The sequence below is a fragment of the Sinohyriopsis cumingii genome, chromosome 5 (genome assembly GCF_028554795.1).
Source record: "Sinohyriopsis cumingii isolate HCF-2022 chromosome 5, ASM2855479v2, whole genome shotgun sequence".
In the NCBI taxonomy this organism is placed as follows: domain Eukaryota; kingdom Metazoa; phylum Mollusca; class Bivalvia; order Unionida; family Unionidae; genus Sinohyriopsis; species Sinohyriopsis cumingii.
Genome location: NC_142965.1, coordinates 7,511,533 through 7,535,523, shown reverse-complemented (window position 1 = coordinate 7,535,523; position 23,991 = coordinate 7,511,533). Strand labels below are relative to the sequence as shown.

General features: G+C 37.9%; 1 protein-coding gene across 1 annotated transcript; it reads right to left on the bottom strand.

Moving 5' to 3' along the window:
• Positions 1 to 1,000: 1,000 nt before the first annotated feature.
• On the bottom strand, positions 1,001 to 23,488 carry LOC149798586 (LHFPL tetraspan subfamily member 6 protein-like). Its single transcript, XM_089957405.1, has 3 exons — positions 22,288 to 23,488; positions 1,980 to 2,078; positions 1,001 to 1,321 (listed from the first exon to the last, which is right to left on the bottom strand). Exons 1-3 carry the CDS (start codon positions 22,670 to 22,672, stop codon positions 1,197 to 1,199), a joined length of 609 nt encoding a protein of 202 aa, XP_089813531.1. The 5' UTR covers positions 22,673 to 23,488; the 3' UTR covers positions 1,001 to 1,196.
• Between the last annotated feature and the right edge of the window lie 503 nt (positions 23,489 to 23,991).

The window sequence follows — 23,991 nt, the reverse complement described above, 5'->3', positions numbered from 1 at the left end:
TTTTATTTGATGGATAATATGGACCGCATTCTTATACAATTTTCTTTTGAAAATACTTTGAAACAATGTGAAATATGTAACTTGCGTGTGTCTATGTGTGTGTATGTTTCTTTCATTTTTCGCTACAAGAATCAAATGAGGGAATTAATTAAGCTGAATATGTAAGGATTAAGGGCTGAAAGTGTCCACTGTGTGGATGGATGGATGGTTGTTGTTGTTGTTGTTGTAGGGTTTAACGCCATTTTTCAGCACACGATAAGCTATACATGGCGGCCAGTATTAATGGTGGAGGAAGAACCCGGGAAAACCCCGGAAAGAACCACCAACCCACGAGAAGCTACTGGCAAGCTTTCTCACATACCCACATTGGCCGAATCCGAGACACGAACCCACGCAGACAGAGATGAGACGGCAATGCTTTAGACCACTCGGCCACTCGGGGCCTTTTGTGGATGGATGGAGAAATAAAATGTACATTCCATATACATTGTGAGCATGTCTTCATGTCAATAGCTTTTCTCGGTGTGAAAGAGAGCTTTCACCGATATATTCAGTTTTATCACACTGAAGAGATGAATGTTTCATTTGTAACGTTCTGTTATTATTATTTTAATGTAGTGCATAAAAATAACTTGAATTAGTATCTAGTTACATTATAGCACCATATTTGTCAAAGTTCTCCACTGACACCGAAGCTCAAACCAAAGGTAATTGTAAAATGACCAAAATAAGGTAATCTTCTTGTAGCGAAGATTGGTTCGTGAAATATATATATATATATATATATATATATATATATATATATATATATATATATATATATATATATATATATATATATATATATATATATATATATATATATATATATATAAGTATCGAACATTTATAATTAGAAATATCAACACTCACTAATAAATAGAATAAATTATATATGATTAGGATAATTTAATCAGGCAAATTAAAAACGCATTTCGGAAGCATGAAAAATAACGCAAGCTGAAGATTATAGTGTTTTTAATGAGATAATGTCTTAGTTCTTTCCAGAATGTCACATTCTCTGCATGCCATTCAGCCTGATGCTGTGGAAAAACACAAACTCTATCATAAACGCGTCACTTAAAGATAAATTGCAACTTGTATCAAGATAAGGTGTGAGACACACAAATGAATATATGTGCTTTTAACTCTCTCTTCTAAAGCTGGTATTCAAGTATAGATGACTTCTTCTTGGGCGCACGACAGGACAAGAGTGCACAGATTAACGTAAGCCCGAAACATGAGGCAACCAGATAAAATGACCAAAATAACTTGCAATCTCCTGAAAATAAAATCGACGTGGATTTTAATCTTTGTTTTTTATTTTTGGTAAATATTTATAAATAGGTCTTCAGGAAAAACTGTATAATCCTGTGTATATAGATAAAGATGTACATGAAATTTTGGAAATCAAAGATTGCAAAGCACTGGATTCGAAGAAAAGTTTCATCTGTCTTTGAATGTAAGATGGATGAAGTTTATTAAATAATTTTCTACTCAACATGACGTGTTTCATGAAACAGACACGGATCAGTAATAGAACCATTAAAAACTAACTTGCCCAACCCTCTTTGACTTTATTTGGTTAGGATTCCAACTGTCAGCTAATATACACTTATACAAAATATTAGGTTTCCAACAGTCAGCTAATTTAGACTTATACAAAGTATTAGGTTTCCAACAGTCAGCTAATTTAGACTTATACAAAGTATTAAGTTTCTAACAGTCAGCTAATATACACTTATACAAAGTATTAATTTTCCAACAGTTAGCTAATATACACTTATACAAAGTATTAGGTTTCCTACAGTCAGCTAATATACACTTATACAAACTATTAGTTTTCCAACAGTTGGCTAATGTACACTTATACAAAGTATTAGGTATTCTACTCTTTAACTTGCTACTAAAGAGAACACTGCAGAGAACCTCAGACTTACCCATATTATACGAGCTAGATTTGTAGCCACATGCCTGTTGAACTTCTGGGGTGTCCCACCCATTCGGATAAATACCCAACCCGGCCCCCATCAGAAGACCTGAAAAAGGAAAAGTCAGACCATTAAGCTCTACACACATACAATGCCAACTCCAGGCTGTGAACAAAAATGGGCAATAGTTCCATTTAGCAGCTCTACACACATGCAACGCAGACGGAGTCCAGCATGTGAACATAAATAGGCAATAGTTCGATTTCGCACCTGGACACACATACAACGCATACAGAGTCCGGCATGTAAAAAGATGGGCAGATGTTGTCCTTAGCAGCTCTACACACATACAACGCACAGTCCAGGCCCTGAACACAAATGGCAGTAGATGTAGTTCCATTTAGCAACTCCACACACATACAGTTTATAGTCCAGGCTGTGAACAAGGATGGGCAGATGGTGTCCTTAGCAGCTCTACACACATACAACGCACAGTCCAGGCTGTGAACATAAATAGGCAGTAGTTGCATGGCCGATCTACACACATACAACGTAGACATAGTCCACGCTGTGAACAAAGGTGTGCAGTTGAGATTCAAAGTTACCTACCCAAAATACCAAGCAGGTGTCTGAATGTGCTGAAGGTGATGGTAATGTATATCTATACTTTTGTAACTCTTGGTACATTATTGTGTCTATATTATGTGTAATTTTTGTTCATGACTGTAAATTGTAACCATCATCTATAGTTAAGATATTAGACAGCTAATTTTTTGTAAAATTCTATTTTAAGGTATTTAGAGTGCAGATGAAATAGGATCTATAAATAGTTGCTGAAGTAGGTGTTTACTACCATTAATAATAATAATAATAATAATAATAATAATAATAATAATAATAATAATAATAATAATAACAATGATGGCTGGAGGGGTCAGGTGGGTTTTGAGAAGAATTAAATTATTTTCCATTCGATGAGATAGATTTTGCTTCTTTCTGTTTCTTAGTTTATGACTATAGAATGGTAACAGATCAAGGTGATGAAAGACTAATGTTCCTCTGGTTAACGTTGAAATACAATCAGTATGCATTCCAAGATCGGTAATTTGTCTGAATTTCATAATTGTTCAGCGGTTATATATAAGTCGTTTATAATCAATTATGGCCGCGCAATTAATCTAGACACTGTCTATAAAAATATAAAAGCAAGAATTTTCTCCTTATAAAAGGAAACAGATACATACATTTATAAAAATAAAGAAGGGAAGGCGAGGTTCGGAAATTTGTGTCCCCTTTCTCACCTTTCTCACAGAATATTTGGCATTTAGTCCTGACATTTTATGTGCGAATCATGATGCATGAAAATGTGAGAATCATGCCTACATTTCTTCTCGTGTCATGCAGCCGTGACGTTACCGTGTGAAAACCGGCCTACATTTCTCATAGTATTAGGCAACTGTGACATTACCATATAAAACAGTGCATACATTTATTATCATATTATGTAATTGTGACATGGCCATACGAAAATCTGTCTAAATTATAACTGTGAGTGATCAAAGCAGGAGCTTGATGGTTTATCTCCAGCATACGACAAAATGGATTACTAAACTCGTAGTTCGTAGTAACTGATCCATGTCTGAGAAATGTTAATCCAAAACTTGTAGTTCCTAGTAATTGATTTATATCTGCGAATTTTAATCGAAAATGTATAGTCCTTAGTAACTTATTTATGTTTGAGAAATTTTAAATTAATTTTTACATGCAGATCTCTTACCGTTGAGGTTTGGCATAGTTGAATTTATAAACAATATGTGCTTATATTTAAGACAAAATGATGCATTATTATTATTATTATTATTAGTAGTAGTAGTAGTAGTAGTAGTAGTAGTAGTGTGTAATCTATAATTCATTATTACAGTTTTTAATTTAATTTCAAAGTTATTCAGTTAAATAAAGACTAAGCACGTAGATTTTCTCAGTAACAAATACATCTAAATTAGTCCTTTTTATTGAGACGTTTAAAATTTGTAGTTGAACTTGTAAAAACAAGGAAACATTTAAAAGGTTTAAAGTAGAAAGTAGCAATGCATGTTATATTCTAAAATATTATTTCTTTCAAAAATGCCTCTATTCTATAAGATTAACCCCTCGTCTTACTGAGATTTGCCAAGACGTGATACCTTGCCCAAAAGTGTATGATTAGACTTCCTTCAAATAGTGATCGACTCTTCTTTTTGTACAAAATGACATGTCATCCATACAACAATGCAAGCAAAGCAACTCAATATTTCCCTTTTGAAACCTATATGGCATGACCACCTAGCTAGTCAAATGGACACAGTTATCAACAAGACATTTTTATTTCAGTGTAATGCTTGACCTATAGGCTACACAGGTTAGAGAACTAATACGTACCATAAATGTGTCAATCATCTGTTTTCTTTCCTTTTCTTTTAGTTTCTTGTTGCTTCACGTAAACTACTCCATTTAATTCTGTACACTAATTCCTTTGAACCTATTGTTTGTATTACTCCATTATCAAGTATTGGGGTGTTTAGAAAGAAACAAATATAATAGTTACTCAGTATTGTTGAACAATTCCCATGATAGAATTGTTGTTACGCCGTAAATCGCTAACCATAGTTTCGCGGTAACTGTTTTCGTAACAAAGACTACTCTGGATGGGTAATAGAATTGGGTAAATGATAATTCGATAGCCAATTCAACCATGGCTTCTGCAGCTCGGTGGTACAGCACTATCTCTGCAAGTGACGGCTCCGGCACGACATCTGCAGTAGGCAGATATAAGTATATTAGGAGTTTTCAGGGGTGTACAGTTTTCGTTCGGGGGGGGGGGAGGCTTTCGGGATTCAGAATTGAAAGCCCAGGGTAAATTTTGCCCATTTTATGCCGCACTATAGCATGTCAAATATTTGCATAGTTATCTCTAATCAAGCTGTCCCTAGTAGCAGTATGGATAAGTTGCATAATATCGTATTATACTAAATTGTGAAAATTTCGTGTCTCGGAAATTTGAATTTTGGTACTAAGCGTACACGATTTTATAAATAAAATACCATTCTTAGACTAAAATTATTTTTCATTATGTTCCTAATCTTAATCCGCTGTAGGTGGACGTTTGTGGCAATATGTCAGAAGTGCGTTAAACATTAAACCAATCAGTAGGCAATTCGATACACTTATAAGCCAGACTAGTCTTTCAAGGCCAAAATGACAACACGCAATTTATTTCGTTGAAGCATGGATCGCTGCTACAACCCCAGCCGGGAGTCCCTGATCATCGATCACTGTAGTCTCTAACAGGTTTTCTCTCCAAACTTCATGGTGGTTTTAGCAGTTCCTTCTGGATGTCCTGCCTCTCCGAACCGTTTTCGGAAGGTCTTCCTGGTAGCTGACCAGACGGTGGGATTTGTTTCTGTTGTTGTGTTGTTCGTCCAATGAGCTTTTGAATAAATGTGCCGGGCTTCATCAGCTGTTTTATGCTCTGAGGCGAGAGGGCACCCTCTTCTATCTCTACTGGATGGCCGGCCTCTCCTAATAATAGGATTGAGTTGGCCGCCAGCCGTGGAAGGAAGCAGAGCCGAAGCTAAAGCGTAGAGAGTTACCAGATGAAAGGGGAAGGGTACAGATTAGTGGATTGTTGGTTAGGCCAACGAGGTAACATTTAGGGGAAAGTCAGGAGTACGCCACTTGTAAACCTTTGATTGCGGTGATGACATCGTCCACCGAGTGGCTGCAAAGACCTGCCGGAAACCACAATGATTACACCATGATGATAACTACCCTGCGACGCAAGAATATAGCGCTGTGCTAACTGCTCATACAACAGAACTAAGGGTGACAGGCTTCCTACAGTAAAACATGCTAATCTACAGACCTGAAAACAGAACCGAGCGGCTAACCCATAAACAAACAAAAACAGGGTCATATAGGAGATAAACGATATAGCTGACTTCATGTGTGAATGGTTATAGCTGGTGTCCTATTTGAATGGCTATAGCTGGTGTCACGTGTGAAAGGCTATAGCTGGTGCCTTCTGTGAATTTATATAGCTCGTGTGAATGCCTATAGTTAGTGTTTTGTGTGAATAACTATAGCTGGTGTCTTGTGTGAATGTCTAAAGCTGTTGTCATGTGTGAATAGCTATAGCTGTTGTCGTGTGTGAGTGGCTAAAGTTAGTGTGTGAATGATTATAGATGTTGTCATGTATGAATGCCTATAGCTAGAATGTGTAAATGGCTATAGATGTTGTCTTCTATGAATTGCAATAGTTGGTGTCTTGTGTGAATGGCGATAGCTGGTGTCTTGTGTGAATGGCTATACTTGTCATGTGGGAATAGCTACAGCTGTTATCATATATGCGTGGCTGTAGCTGGTGTCTTGTGTGAATGGCTATAGCTGGTGTGAATGGTTATAGCTGTTGTCATGTGTGAATAGCTATAGCTAGCTGGTGTCATGTGTGAGTGACTATAACTGGTGTTTTGTGTGAATGTCTATAGCTGGTGTCTTGTGTAAATGACTCATGTAATAGCGATTGCTGGTGATCAACAAACCCAATCATAAGTTAACTTTTAGCAACAGGTGAAAACTTCAATTGCTGGCAGCTAGAGACGAACAAAAACTGGTTCTCTGTAACTGTATGTTTTCTGTAACTATATGTTTAAACTAGATCGTACCAATTACATTTAAGTGTTCCAGCCCATCAAGAAAATTAAAACCGGCTCAATAGCAATAGAGGTTCCAGGGATAATGATTGTGACACAATAAATGAAAATGATTGCTTTCAGAAAGAAAATTATGAAGAAGACGGGAGGTCAGATAAATAGATGGATAAACAGAGAGAGAGAGAGAGAGGTAGATAGATATATATATAGATTGATCACATTTTTAGATCACATATTTAGATCGTATTTTGGCATTATTTGAATACAATTCAAACTCGGAACGTCGATTCCCTATGTAAGCATGCACACAGAGTAGTTCTTCTGCGGAAAGACAACTTACTGTATTAGACCTACCAATCTATGTACAAAGCAACCGCTAAGAAACTAAGACATGCATCGAAGTTACAACAGTTACAGAGCTGAATCATCAGTTAATAGTGATACATTTTAATTCATGCTAATTTCACACTGTAGTCTGACCATCTTATTTCTAAAATTTCACCTTTTCTAAACTAAACTTAAAAAAATACAAGTGTGTTGTAACATGCTTACATACATAGGATGCAACTACAAGATGATTGAAGCATGCGTATATATATATATATATATATATATATATATATATATATATATATATATATATATATATATATACGTATATAGGATGGAACTACAAGTAGATTCAAGCATGCTTATACACATATGATGGAACTACAAGTGGATTCAAGCATGCTTACACGCATAGGATGGAACTTCACGTGAATCCAAGCAATGCATGCACACATAGGATGGAACTTCAAGTGGATTCAAGCATGCTTATACACATAGGATGGAACTACAAGTGGATTCAAGCATGCTTATACACATAGGATGGAACTACAAGTGGATTCAAGCATGATTACACGCATACGATGGAACTACACGTGAATCCAAGCAATGCGTGCACACATAGGATGGAACTACAAGTGGATTCAAGCATGCTTACATACATATGATGCAACTACAAGTTGATTCAAGCATGCATATATATATATATATATATATATATATATATATATATATATATATATATATATATATATATATATATATATATTCACGTGTAGTTCCATCATATATTATATGATGGAACTACAAGTTGATTCAAGCATCAAGCATGCTTACACACATAGGATGGAACTACAAATGGATTCAAGCATGCTTACACGCATAGGATGGAACTACACGTGAATCCAAGTAATGCGTGCACACATAGGATGGAACTACACGTGAATCCAAACAATGTGTGCACACAAAGGATGGAACCACAAGTGGATTCAAGCATGCTTATACACATAGGATGGAACTACAAGTGGATTCAAGCATGCTTACAAGCATAGGATGGAAAGGAAAGTGTGTTCTAGCATGCTAACACACATAGGATGGAAAAACGAGTGTGTTCTTGCATGCATGCACACATAGGATGGAAAAAGAAGAGTGTTCTAACATGCTTACACACATAGGATGGAAAGGCAAGTGTGTTTAAGCATGCTTACAAGCATACGATAGAAATACAAGTGTGCTCTAAGACGAATGCTTACATAACAAGATGGAATGACAAGTGTCGTTTAGCATATTTATATGCACAGGATGGAAATGCTAGTGTGTTCTAGCATGCTTACACACAGAGGATTGAAGGACAAGTATGTTTAAGCTTGTTTACAAGCATAGGATAGAAATACAAGTGTGCTCTAAGACGCATGCTTACATAACAAGATGGAAAGACAAGTGTCGTTTAGCATATTTATATGCACAGGATGGAAATGCAAGTGTGTTCTAGCATGCTTCCACACAGGATAGAAGGACAAGTGTGTTATAGCATGCTTACGTGCATAGGATGGAAGGACAAGTGTGTTATAGCATTCTTACATACATAGGATATATATGTATTGGACCTGTGTCTATAATTGACATGGACCGATACATTTTCGTAAGACGAGATGTTGCTTGTGAATAATAGAAAAGAACACCAAAGTGATACTACGCGTAATATTAGTGAAAAGACGACTTAGATTTCAATATCCCTAATGGATTTCTCTAATCACACCTGGTCACTAGGTAAAGACGACAGAAGATTGACGACTTATATCCCAATGCGTGTAATGTATTTCTCTAATCACACCTGGTCATTAGGTGCAGACTACAGAAGAAACTATACGCTGTTCTTACCAGATAGATCGATGGCCAATAACTAATTTGTATAGGTAAATATCCCTATGTAACAAATCTTATAAGCAATTGTAGAGGAAAAATACCCGCGATGACACGTGAAAAGATACAGAATCCACATTTTCATTTTCACCTGAATTGCGGATAGGAAACGCATTCTTTAGGTTACTTCTGAATGTATCCTAACATATCTGCGTCTGAGATATTTTCGTTTCGCCTGATGCAAGTGTATAAAAGACGTTATTTTTCTATTGGCTTTTCGTTCGTGCATGCGACTCATGATTTTCGTGTCCTGCCAACATTTTACTCCAAATCTCAAGCTTATCTAATTTTTTTGCAAAGGTTCATCTGTCCATATTCAGTTTGGACCGGTCTGTTTTATGTCAGACCCAAAACTCTAAAATCCGGAAACAAACTCTTTGGTTTCTCCAGCTGTATTTTGTAATGCCAGTAGAAAGTTTATATTATTTGGTACCATTGTAGATCTAGACCAGTCTACTGTTCGGTAAAACCACCTACTATCGTGTGTCGTAGATGATGTTGACGGTACAGAACTTGGAAATAGGTACAACCTCATGATGATTATACGCGGCACGCGGATTAATGCGTCAGTATCAACTAGAGAAGAATGAGGCTGCTGACAAAATTATGGTATATCGCAGTATGGCAGGAGTAGATATTTGTAAATGAATATCACGCTCCTTATAGGCGTAAACACAAATGTCATGTTACTTACATTTTTATAAATTTAAACTGAGATTTAAACGCTTTCAAATTAAACCTTATTTGTGCAAGAGTCAAAAGATGCTAATGCGAACTGAACTTAAATAGCACGGTAGTCCTCGTTATTATCCAGGTTCAGCTGGAGACACTTGGAATTTAATCTTAGTATCTACACGATCGCGACAACATTTGCAACATACTAGATAATGTCGTAGCATTTGAGTGGTTACTTATTACCAGATTTTAATATTTCAAGTCATTTTTACTCACGACCTTAGTTGGGTGTGGATAGCAATAGAATATACAGCGAAGTAATTTATGAGAGATAAATGAACAATGTCTGACACATTTTGAACTGTACATTGAGAGCGTGACTTAAGTGATGCAGAAGGAAATGCAGCTTACAAACATTTAGACAGATATTGTAACTAAGGTCAACAAGATTTATTTTCAGTAGTTCACGAGATTTCTAAAATAGTTAAGTATAAGGTTTGTAATGGTATTCGTGTGATAGACATAATTTCATGTCTGCTTCAAAAAGAGCGATATTTTATTGCTAATACAATCCCATGCGTCACAAATAAGGTCAATTTAGTCAGTATTGTAGAAAGACTTCATATAGTTCATACTCTAAGGTTGTCCATCGGCCGGCCTAACTTCAGTGTTGTAAAAAATGGTCGGCCTAACTTCAGTGTTATAAAACATGGCCGGTCTAACTTCAGTGTTATAAAACATGACGAACAAATACATATTCTGGCTTAAGGTTAACTGTATGGTTTTGTATTCTCTCTCTCTCTCTCTCTCTCTCTCTCTCTCTCACACACACTCTATAATGGTAGATGGCAAGAGTCTAATAAGTGCGAGCTTTGTATTATATAATTCACATAGATGCTAAATAAGCAATTAAGCAATTTAGTTTACATTTAATTTGAGTCAGATTTGAAAATGGGCCGATTTGTTTGTGACTCCCTTTGACAGTTGGGATGGCACTGGAGATCAAATGTGTAACGTGGGCTTCAAATGCACGGCCAGTTTGGCTTACGTTATCTGCTACGGATGTAAACAAATTCTCAAAATCAAGATGGTTGAAGGTTATTGAGAAATATGCCAATTTGTTATAATAGTAATAACTTTACTCATGCATAGGGCTCATAATTTTGTTTTGTCTAAGCCACTTCTTTGTCAGATGAACCTTTCAAAATAGCCCTTACTGTTCATTTTAAAAGCTATCAAAAGGAAAAGAAATTGACCCGAATACCTATGGTCTCACTGGATAGTTTCGTATTGTGACACCTCCTTAATTTTTAAAGTGGAAGGCATGAACTTAATTATCATAAGCCTAGCATTTGTAAATTCACACAGAAGCTAAATATCTAATGTGGTTTATATTTACTTTGAGTTAGGCTTGAACATGGGTTGGCTTGTTTGGTGACTGCCTGTCACACACTTGCATTGGAGATCAAATGCGTAACTTGGGCTGCAAATTAATAGCCGACTTGGCACACGTATTTATGAATGTCTGCTATATAGGTAATTATCTAAATATGGAGATGGTTGAGGGGTGTTGAAAAGTATGCTAATTTGTTATAGTACTAGTGAAATTTATTCATGCATAATGCACATAGTGATTCTTTTAGCTGCCTTGTCACAGGAAAATATTAAAAATAGTTCTTTGCTATCAAAAGGAGATGGAGCCCGTGACTGAGGCAAAGAGGAAAGCCCTCCTGACATACATGGCTGCACCTAGCCCCAGAACACTACAAGCCCTCAGGATTGCAAGGAAAAACGCCCAGAAGACCGCCCGCCGCTGTGCCAACACCTACTGGCTGAACCTTTGCAACAGTATACAGACAGATGCCGACACCGGGGATGCAAGAGGAATGTATGAGGGTATCAAGAAGGCATCAGGCCCTCCCCAGCTACAAGACCACTCCCCTCAAGTCCAAGACGGGCGAAGTCATCACAGACTCGGGAAAACAACTGCAGCGATGGGTTGAGCACTATCTCGAGCTATATGCAACACAAAACAACGTCACTGATACTGCCTTGGACGCCATTCCAGACCTGCCTGTCATGAAGGAGCTAGACACACAGCCCACCCTGGAAGAGCTCGGAAAAGCCATCGATTGCCTTGCCTGTGGGAAGGCTCCTGGAAGCGACGGCATTCCGTCTGAAGTCCTCAAGAGTGGAAAACCAGCACTGATCCAGACCCTACACATACTCCTCTGCCTCTGCTGGGAACAGGGATACATCCCACAGGACATGCGTGACGCCAACATCGTCACTTTGTAAAAAAAAAAAACATTGGAGACCGTAGCGACTGCAACAACTACCGTGGCATCTCCCTCCTCAGCATCGTCGGAAAGGCTTTCACCCGTGTTGCCTTGGCGTGCTTGCAGATCCTAGCCTCTCGCGTCTACCCAGAGTCACAGTGTGGATTTCGAGCCGGCATGTCAACTGTAGACATGGTCTTCTCACTACGTCAGCTGCAGGAGAAGTGTCGAGAGCAGTAGATGCCCCTCTACATTGCCTTCATAGATCTGACGAAGGCGTTTGACCTGGTTAGTCGGAGTGGACTCTTCAGACTCCTGCAGAAGATCGGCTGCACCCCACGTCTGCTTGCTGTCCACATGTCGTTCCACGAGAACATGCACAGCACAATGTGCTTCAATGGCGCAACATCGGAAGCCTTCCCAGGCATCAGCGGAGTCAAACAAGGCTATGTCCTTGCGCTGACGCTCTTTGCCATCTTCTTCTCCATGCTTCTCCAGTACGCCTTCAAGGACTGCAGCGAGGGAGTGTACATCCATACCAGGGCTGACGGCAAGCTGTTCAACATCGCCCGTCTCCGTGCTAAGACTAAAGTCACAGAGGTATTCATTTGTGAATTGCTCTTCGCCGACGATGCAGCGTTGACATCACACATGGAAGATGGACGCTTGTAAGCAATTTGGACTGACCATCAGTTTGAAGAAAATGAACGTCATGGCGCATGACGCAGACTCCCCTCCCTCTGTCACCATCGATGGGTACAACTTGGAAGTTGTCGAGAACTTCACATACCTCGGGTCTAACATCTCCAGCTCACTCTCCGTTGATTCTGAGGTGAACGGCAGGATTGCCAAGGCATCAGCAGTGATGGCCAGATTTAACCAGAGGATCTAGAACAACCCCAACCTCACCGAGAAGACCAAACTGCGTTTCTACCAAGCCTGCGTGCTCAGCTCACTCATCTACAGCAGCGAAACATGGACCACCTGTGCAAGACACGAGAGGAAACTCAACAGCTTCTACCTGAGATGTCTGCGGCGCATTCTGCACATCCAGTGGCAGGACAAAGGACCCAACACAGTTCTAGAACGCGCCAACATGAACAGCATGTTCTCCATTCTCAGCGAGAGGTGCCTTCGCTGGCTCGGCCATGTCAAGAGAATGGACCCAGGCCTCATTCCCAAGGACCTGTTACATGGGGAGTTAGCAGAAGGTGCAAGACCAACTGGACGACCACATCTGCGCTACAAAGATGTCTGCAAGAAGGATATAAATACAGCCAACATCAATGTCAACGACTAGGAGAGCTGTGCAAACAACCGTTCCAGCTGACGTCTAGCTGTCAGGCAGGGAGTTCAAAAAGCAGAGAAAGACAGAAAAATAAAACAAGCTGAAAAGAGAGCTAGAAAGAAGGATAAACAAAAGCTTACTCTGGAGGTACACCATCGTCTCCCGTAGACGGAAGGATGCCAAGGACTATCAAAAAGTGAATGTAAAAAGAGGGGTTGGTGGCAATTTAGGTAGAATATAAAAGCCAACATTTGTAAAAAGAATTAACCCAATTGCCGCAGTCAAAATCTCACATGCGTGTTTTCTACAAAAATCATTAGTTTGTTTTTAGTTGCATCTTAAGTGTAAAATTATTCTCATTTTTCTACAATAGGTCGTTGTCGGTTGAAAATTCACCAGATAAACTGTCCTTAATTAAAATGTTACAAGCATGTTTTCCGCAGTAATACCTTGTTAGTTTTTATCGGTATATTTAACGTAGAATTGTTCTCATTTTGTGTAGCCTGTCTTAGTCGGACGAAAATTTGTCGAAACATGTCTAGTAAAAGTCAGGATTCTGATGAAAACATGCAGTAATCTCCCCTGACACCGGGTGATTTCGCTCATTACAATTTGATATATTTAACGCGAAAGCAATTCTATACATAATGAAGAGGCTCTTTATGGGGGAAATCGTTGTTCGTCATTTAGAAACAGGTTCTTTTAGGGGGAAATCGTTGTTCTCTTTGATTCCAAATTTCCTAACATTGATGTTCGCAACGGTAAATGACCAACATAATGACATTATTGAGAACGTACCATAATATAGCCTTCTTGGATATTCCGTAGCAAGTGCCATAAAATAAATACATGATTAACTTTATTTAAGTACTTAAACGTTTGTTGATAAACTATTGCTGCAGGTGTTTCACGTTAACATTATCCAGATATAAAAACAGACTTAGCTCTTCAATCAAAAAGGCAACTTAAGTCACCTCAAAGAGTGTAAGATTTATAACATAAGCTCGATCTGATCACCACGTGATCTTGATGGATGAAGATGTAAAATACTTTGCATCGGTTCACCCCATCCGTAATTTACATTCTCTTGGTATGTTATCGGTGAGGGTGAACTATTAATAGCTTTAAGTCAGCGCCTTGAAGGTTTGAGTTCTTTTCTAGAACGTAATCATTCCCTGCTGCCATGCAGCACATTCTTTTGCAACAGGTGTCGGTTATGGTTTACATTGTGTGTGAAAGTGGTAAAGAAATACCATATAAGACGTATTTGTCTTCTGAATCTCCTCTATTCACTGTTTTGTAGCCAAAGCCATTGACTGAGCTAAACATTTTTTAATTCTTTTTTTTAAAGTTTTGTTTACATGGACAAGGATAGCACATTATTGTAGAATCACGTGACCTTGTAATAAACGCAACATGATGGTCAAGTTTCCAACACTTTCTGTTACAAATTATTTTTTGTGGTACATTTAAAAATTATACTATATCATTTTATTCATAAAAATCATGTCTGAACTCCTTAAATTAAAAGGAAGCATGCATCCACAAAATGTATCCGTATGTGACAGAGGACAAATCATGGTTCCAAGGTGATATGTCCAGCGCAGACGTATTCGAACCAAAGCTGGTTTAAAAGGTGCGCCATATTAATAGATTGATTCTTCTCCTTCTTTTCAAAACCAGTTATCAGCTCAGATATGGTCAGTCCGATTTTCAAACCGTTTTCAGCTCTGGAATGGTCTGTCCGATTTTCAAACCTTTATCAGCTCTGGAATGGTCTGTCCGATTTTCAATAGCTCCTACTCTGATTCGGTATGTACAATAATAAACTTACATAAAATGATTCCGGGTAGTTATTGTATCGTCCATTTATCACTGTTATACTGATACAAGCTAAGTGTTTTATCGACCATATCTCATTATCATAATGATATAAGCTACGTCTTGTATCAACCATATATCACTAACGTGTATGATACAAGCTAGGTGTTGGATCGACTCATCACTATATAATGACACAAACTAAGAGCTGTATCGACCATATATCACTATTATGCTTACACAAACCAAGTGTTGTATCGACCACATATAATTATCATAATGATACAAGCTAGTTGTTGCATCGACCTATTATTATACAATGATACAAACTAAGTGTTGTATCGACCATATACCACTATTATAATGATGCAAGTTAAGTGTTGTATCCACCATATATCACTATTATAATTATCCAACCGATGTGTTGTCTAGACCAAATATTACAATTATGAATCAAGCTAAGCGTTGCATCAACCATATGTCACTATTATATTGATACAAGCTAAGTGTTTTATCGACCATATATCACTATTATATTTATACAAGCTAAGTGTTGTATCCACCATATATCATTATTATATTGATACAAGCTAAGTGTTGCATCGACCATATGTCACTATTATATTGATACAAGCTAAGTGTTGTATCCACCATATATCACTATTATAATGATACAAGCTAAGTGCTGTATCGACCATATGTCACTATTATGTTGATACAAGCTAAGTGTTGTATCCACCATAAATCATTATTATATTGATACAAGCTAAGTGTTGTATCCACCATATATCACTATTATACTGATACAAGCTAAGAGCTGTATCGACCATATGTCACTATTATAATGATGCAAGCTAAGTGTTGTATCCACCATATATCACTTTTAATGATACTATGATATTAATACAGATGTCTTATACAATGTTCATTTGCTGACAAAGTAAAAAATCTGGAAATCCACCTATATCATGAACAATAACAGTACATTAATATAACAAGTCATACAGAGGCTCAACAAATAGATATAGAATAGGTAAGTACATATACATACAATTATTTGTCTGTATCAACAGAACAATGATCGTATAGGTAGAACACCGGTGAAAGCATAATTGCATACACGCGATAATCTATTCTAATAATGCGTAATAAACTGCATGTGTTATATATATGTATATATGATGAGAATTCAGTATACCTTCTGTTGTAACAGGCTCATCTGCAATTATATTCAGGTTTGTGTCATCAGCAACGAGACTTATTTGTCTGATTAAATGTCGACTGCAATATCATTTATATATCGTACTAAAAACGTGGTTCTGACATTGATCCTTCGGACATGCTCACCTATTTAAGTATACATTAAGACTTTTCTGTCATCAATAGGCATTCTTTGTTTTCTGCTTTCAGGCTAAGTTTTAAACCAGTCTAAGACATGCCTTAATAATCTCACACTACGAATTGTCAGGCTAAGTTTTAAACCAGTCTAAGACATGACTTCACAATCTCACACTACGAATTGTCAGGCTAAGTTTTAAACCAGTCTAAGACATGACTTTACAGTCTCACACTACGAATTGTCAGGCTAAGTTTTAAACCAGTATAAGACACGCCCTGATAATCGCACACTACAAAGCTTTATGTAGAAGACGTGTGCCAAACCCTTCCTCAATACTTTATTACGGTCGCAAAACACCACACTCACTTCTCTTATTAAAGTCTCAAAATAAAACTATTAATTATCTTATTTCAGTCGCAAAATACAACTCTAAACCGTCTTATTAATGTCGCAAAATAAAACTCTCACTTCTCGTATTAAGGTCGCAAAAGACAACTCGGCACGAAATGGGGGGGGGGGCGCCGTCGGGAGCTTTTTTCTGGCAATTTAAATTTACATAGTATTTCACCTTCACCATAGTGTAATGAGGGTGATTCTTCACAAAAGTTATATCTAGGAAGGAGCAACGTTCCCTCTAAGCGAATGGTAGATGTGCGCGCTATACGCGCCGAGTTGTGAAAGCATTACGGTGACTTGAACAAAATGTTTAGATCTTCGTCGATTGCTATGCGCGGGGATGACTGAGAACCTTAGAAGGAACGTTGTTTTCTTTTTTTCGAAGGAGGTTGGTAAGGGATGGTGGAGGATGTTGGCAACTGACATAAAATATGTTCTCTGTAGCAAATTAGGGGCGTCATAAGAGAAAATTGCCACCGTGCGCCTCGAACCTTCGCGCCGCCACTGGTTTTACCTGACTAAACAGCCTATACGATGTAAAATCCCAAACGATATTGAAAGAAACTACACTGAACATAACCGTTTTTTTGGAGTTCATGCTGTTGCCCATATTGCAAAGTTGCTATTAAAATAGTTTTATGCGTAAAACTAACCAGATAGGGTCGACGTGGCTTGCAAGGCCTGTATTTGCCATCTGATTCCAGATAGGGTCGACGTGGCTTGCAAGGCCTGTATTTGCCATCTGATTCCAGATAGGGTCAACGTGGCTTGCAAGGCTTGTATTTACCATCTGATTCCAGATAGGGTCGACGTGGCTTGCAAGGCCTGTATTTGCCATCGGATTCCAGATAGGGTCGACGTGGCTTGCAAGGCCTGTATTTGCCATCTGATTCCAGATATGGTCGACGTGGCTTGCAAGGCCTGTATTTGCCATCTGATTCCAGATATGGTCGACGTGGCTTGCAAGGCCTGTATTTGCCATCTGATTCCAGATAGGGTCGACGTGGCTTGCAAGGCCTGTATTTGCCATCTGATTCCAGATAGGGTCGACGTGGCTTGCAAGGCCTGTATTTGCCATCTGATTCCAGATAGGGTCAACGTGGCTTGCAAGGCCTGTATTTGCCATCTGATTCCAGATAGGGTCAACGTGGCTTGCAAGGCTTGTATTTGCCATCTGATTCCAGATATGGTCGACGTGGCTTGCAAGGCCTGTATTTGCCATCTGATTCCAGAAAGGATCAACGTGGTTTGCAAGGCTTGTATTTGCCATCTGATTCCAGGTAGGGTCAACGTGGCTTGCAAGGCTTGTATTTGCCATCTGATTCCAGATAGGGTCAACGTGGCTTGCAAGGCCTGTATTTGCCATCGGATTCCAGATATGGTCGACGTGGCTTGCAAGGCCTGTATTTGCCATCTGATTCCAGAAAGGATCAACGTGGTTTGCAAGGCTTGTATTTGCCATCTGATTCCAGATAGGGTCAACGTGGCTTGCAAGGCTTGTATTTGCCATCTGATTCCAGATAGGGTCAACGTGGATTGCAAGGCCTGTATTTGCCATCTGATTTAATTTCAAATTATCATGACCAGCTGTAAATCCTGAACCGAACTGAAAATTCACAAGTACCCAATATACGAAAAAACGAAAAGAATAAGAATTCGAAATAAAACAAAAATAAAGAAGACCGGTTATATCAAGGTTCGGTATTCTCAATACAAAATCAGATGCGAAATCACGTTGTTGTAAATAAATATGCCGGAATCTTTCATTAAAGCCATAAAGGAAAGAGAGAAAAAAACCAACATATATTAGCTCTCCAGAAAGAGTTAGGGTGCTGCCTTATTTCATTTATTGTTTGGTTAGAAGAGGAAATAAAAAGAAGCATTAAAGAAATTTAATAGCATGGGACATAAGAAATAAAACAGGTATTATGTTTAAAGCAGGAATAGTATTGTAACTGTTGAGTAGATGTGAATCTTACTTTAGAATCACTTATTGTTTTCAGGAGAAGGACATAGTGACCTACTTTATATATTATAGTGACAATAGGTAAAAATTGCAGACACAGCTGGGCTAGATCAGGAATTAAAACAACACGTACACACACACAAACGTACAGTCATTTGTCACTTAAAATTTGACCATCGTTTTATTCTTGCGCACGTTTGTTGGGTATTATGCACACTGCGTGTAAATGGACACATATACTTTTGCTTTGGTGCCTTTTGAGGAAAGTCAGTGCCCTTTTGATATTTTGGACAACCCCAACTTGACCTGATCCGATCCTGCCCATGATGGATAGGTTATTGTAATCAAATGTTCCCTCCCTTATATTGATTCAACATACATGTAGATAACATTTAAGTTTCTATGTTAAATATTTCGTGATTTTAAAAGTTATTTCCCAAAATCTCGACATGTGTATCCCGTGGATTCAATCCCGCTAAGAATCAATCTTTATGAGTCTTTTGACATTTTGGAATGCAACCAAGATTTAAATCACGTAATAACGGTTGCCTACATAGGATCACTATTGTGTGTACATACAATAAACCGTCGACGCTAGCCAAGTTTCCTATATGTTAACTCTATATATGCCTTGGCAGATCGATCAGATGTTTCAGTACTTTGTCCCAGCGACATCTATTGGATTTCATATGTGCCTCCCTTAGTATGTAATGTCAAATAAACAACAGCGTGTAACAGCGGTGCTTTGTACATGGGCCGAAAATGGTGGAGACAATTGACTTCAAAAGGATACTTTGTAAGTTTAACATCGAAAGTATGACTACCTGCCAGAGAGACGCAAGTACAGGTGTATTTGTGGGAAAGGATCTATTGGTACAAACGTGGACTGGCATTGGAAAATTGCTTATTTATGAGCCAATTCAAGTTGTGTGCTCCCCTTCTCTCGATCATGTAGGAACAGTGTTCGGATTTGAACAGCTTGATTTTGATTTGATGCGGTGACTTGACGCCGCATCCAAAATAACTCACAGACCAAAGTACTGAAATAGCTGATCAATCCGCCAAGGTGTAGATAGGGTTAACATATCGGAACATTGGCTAGCGAGGATGGCAATACACATCGAACAATTTATTTCTGCCGGCTTTCGATTCGCAACTTTTTTACCAGCTGAAACGGCTGCAACAAAATCCCCATAATAGGCGTAATCTAATACGAGACGGTAATTTAGTATTGCACTAGAGTGTTAGTTTGGCACTCCTGCCAATCAGGTGTTCCTTCCCATATTGACTTGGGTACGTTTACAACAAAATAGTCGAAATAACGTTTTGAATTCCGAAACTAATATATTCCTAGCATTGACGTGAAAGAATCACTGGTAGTATGAGAAGTAACTGCGTGAGGACTAGAAAGTTCACTAGACCAAAATTACACACAACAAAAATCCTAGTATTTTTATCACTTATAACATTGTACATTTGTGCCTTTCTAATAGTGGATAGACAGTGGCCTGACGGTTGTGGCATTTTCGTGCTGAGTCTGCGAATTAGATTATTGTCGAGCAATTATTTAAAAAAAAATGGTTACACTTTATCATTCACATTTGATTGTCTGCGCATGGAATCTGACCCGCCAACTCAAACTCGGGATTTTATTATTTCCACCTGGCCCATTGATAGATGCATATGACAACAGATTAGACTCACATTATGACGCATTGGAATACACCGTAATACAATCGACAACATCTTGCTCTACCACTGGAATATATCGCAAAACAATGGCCATCATCTTGCGCTAAGTGTTGAAAAACGTCAGAATGCTCAACTTTTTTTCCCTCTCAGCACGTAAACAGTAGAGCTGAGTGCTACGAAAAATGTTGCACCGCGCTACCTCGGTATACCAAGTCACGCACCTTTTAAAATTTCTTTCTGTCAAAAGATAGAAAAATATCTTAACCTGATTGATAGCAAAATAAACCCATCATATTCTATCCATTATGTTATTTGAAAAAATAAATAATTATCCTATGACAAAAGATAATCAAATATCTCAGTTGGAAATGAATTTTAAAGACCCCAAGCCTCGAAATTTAAATGGTCAGCTCCCTTTAGTAGACGAATTTACTACGTTTTTGTTAATTGTTGTAAATGTAAAAGGTAAATATTTGATCATTATATGTAATTTTGATGACCACTAGTGCAAACATGGCTTTGGTCATGATATTTGGTTGAAGCCACGGCTGTACTCTTCAATACTAGATGAGTTTAATCTGACCTTTCATATATTTGAACAGTATTGCTGGGGTGGTAGGTCAGAGTGAAAACATGGGATTCAGCTACATTAAGTAATATGGTAGTTGCGTATAAAAAGGGATATCGACATTACGCGATACGATTGTATCGAATCCTACAGGCCTTTTATCGATAGTAGAACATTAATCTTATCAGAAATATTAGTTAACACATAATTAGTAACTCTAGCCGATTTTCCAGTATTTAAGAGTCAACAGGGAATGCACTATGGCCTCCAACTCCAGCGTGACTGTCCAAATATGTACAACATAATTGGAAAGGTCAGATGAAACTCCGCTATGATGAGCAGAGCGTGCAATATGGAGGGAAGAGCAGATAACATTTCGCTTTGTACTGAGATTTTGTTGTGACTTCTTGCATTAGTTCTACTGTGGAATATCATTCACAATGTATATGGCAAAACGATGAGTCTTTATTGGAGCGATTGGCATGGAGAAAGCTTGTTGGTTGTTGTTTCTGCTTGAATGATACTCTTGGCTGAAGTATTAGATATGCCTTTGGACAGTCAGCCATGTTTTTCATAAACTCGGCAAAATGAATGTGAGGTTTATTTATGGTATCAACGTCGTTCGCATCTGGAGGTTTTCTGAATTGTTTAAAAATCTACCGCAAATCTGGACCTTCCTGTCACATTAGGTATTTCTATCAGGATTAGGTATTTCTATCAGGATTAGTGGTGGCGGTTGTGAACATGAGAGGAAGAAGATAAGATAGCGTCAGAGGAGGGGAAAAAAGGGGGGAGGAGGGGGAAATGGAATTGAAAAGTGCTACGTAAATTGACCTATATGTTTTTAAGAACATCTTGATACATACATTTGAATCCTTGTTATTATTATTGAATTGTCCTGAAAATTTGCCTCCTTTTAGAAAAAGAGTTGTTCAAAGATTTGTATGAAATAGATAATAAATCATCGATGCTGGTACATTTGAAACAGCAATTGTGACTTGTTCAAAGAACTACATTTGTTGTTGAGTTTAATTATAGTGGCGTGCGCACAATTGTGCATGTGCCACTAAAGAACTACATTTCTTACATAGTCGTACATACTGAGTGAGATAACGGTCGTGATTGGTTAATAGTCAGTATCTGTAGGTAGACTTGAACCAATGAAATTGCGTGTGTTTTGAAGGAAGAAAACAAAAATACCTACGAAATCAATCTTTGTTGAAAACCACAAATTCCAACAAAAAAGAACAAAAATCTTACATGTGTATGTGCGCTTAAGTTATAATAAATATATACTAAATTGAAACAGTCAAAACAAATAGATTCCAAATTTTCATAAAAGTGACTCATCTTACCGGAGCAAAGTTGTATAATCCCAGCTGCTCTTGCCACGGGCGGAGTGACAACACCTCTAATACACACGGCCAACATACTAGTAAAAGCCACTAGTATGGCAAGTCCACACCCCACCCCGAGGGTCAGTGTCGCTATCTGCCATGATATACTGGGTATATCCTGGAATGTCGTGTATCTTCCACACTCCATCACCATCACTATCTTACCCTCCAGCTGACGGGGATAGTTACACCGACGGAATACACCGAAATACACGGGGGTTTTGTCTTCGTCATACATGTGTCCAGACAACCAGTAGGGCATGTAAAATCCTATACTGCCTCCTACAGAGGCTATAAATGACATAATTGCCCAGAATACTCCAACCCCTGACAAACTGCTCATGACTGCAGGTTGATTTGTCTGTTGTTATTGTTACAAACTTAAAATTTGTAAATATAAAATTTATTTCTGCACAGTGCTGCTCTTGGCACAAATTTCTTCCAGGACTCGTCAATACATGATTACAAAATACTTGTTCATTATTTGTCTCTGAACATTTTCCAGCAACTCTAGGGACAAATTTATGATGAACTAACTGAACACTATTGTGCGTAAGAAAAACAATTGGATTTTAAATTTTAAAATCCGCTGAAAAATCAAGGGGTATTTGAGTACAGTATCGATTTTGTATGGCAAGTACTCGCCGCCCTGTCACTTGGCTTTCAGTCCTCATTGTCCTATCAGACGTTGATTTTTCGAATTTTTCATGATTTATGACGTGTTATTATCATTATTGCTGCTTTAAATGATTGACGTCATGTGCCTCAATATTCATCCAATATTACAACTAGATGTTTTTAGAATCAAGCCAACAGCCCCGAAATACACAAACAGCTGAGTACATATCCATTATCGCACAAACGGAAGCTAATGCTGCACTCTTAAAATACCTGTAACAAACACAATTGTTCTCGCTAGACAAAATCAAGGTATGAGAACCGTCGTAGTTGACACTGATTTTATGTATTCTTCTTCATCAATAAAATGAACGCCTTTTCAACCCAAGCCAACATCAACAGCACATATATTCTTATCAGTTTGTCTTGCTGGATTGAGACCCGTTGACAAAACAAATGCAAATCAGGTCAACATTGTATCCCTATTCCATGTAGGTATAGTAAATATATTGTAGTACTATAAATTGCTTGAATGAATTAGAAGGTCTCTACTTATCAATGGATTTATACGTCTCAGTGAATACCGCACAACCAATCACATAACATATCCAAGTCTCCATCTATAGTCTATTTCATTTTTGTGCGCTCAAAGAATAGTTTTCTGTTTGCTATTTGATTTTCCTGAAATAGTCAACATAATTATAAAGACTTTTCCTACGTGAAAAACAAGTTAGGCCCTATATAATTAAGACTTGGTTCAAGCACCATTTGTTTCCGCAGTCTCTAATAAGTATAAATATTAAATACAGTTTTTCTCCTACACGATATAAATCAAGTACTACTTATTCAGATGACTCAATGATGTCGGAGACCTTGATTTTTATCAGGATGTCTTTTGTACAACTTTGTTTGAACTGTAATGGTATATTGTTCATTGTTCTTTACACAGTAGAATATCATTACTTTTGGCAACACAGTCTGTGCTAAGCATATTTACTGGAACGTTTAAAACGGCATTCTGCAATAGTCATACATGTCAACAAC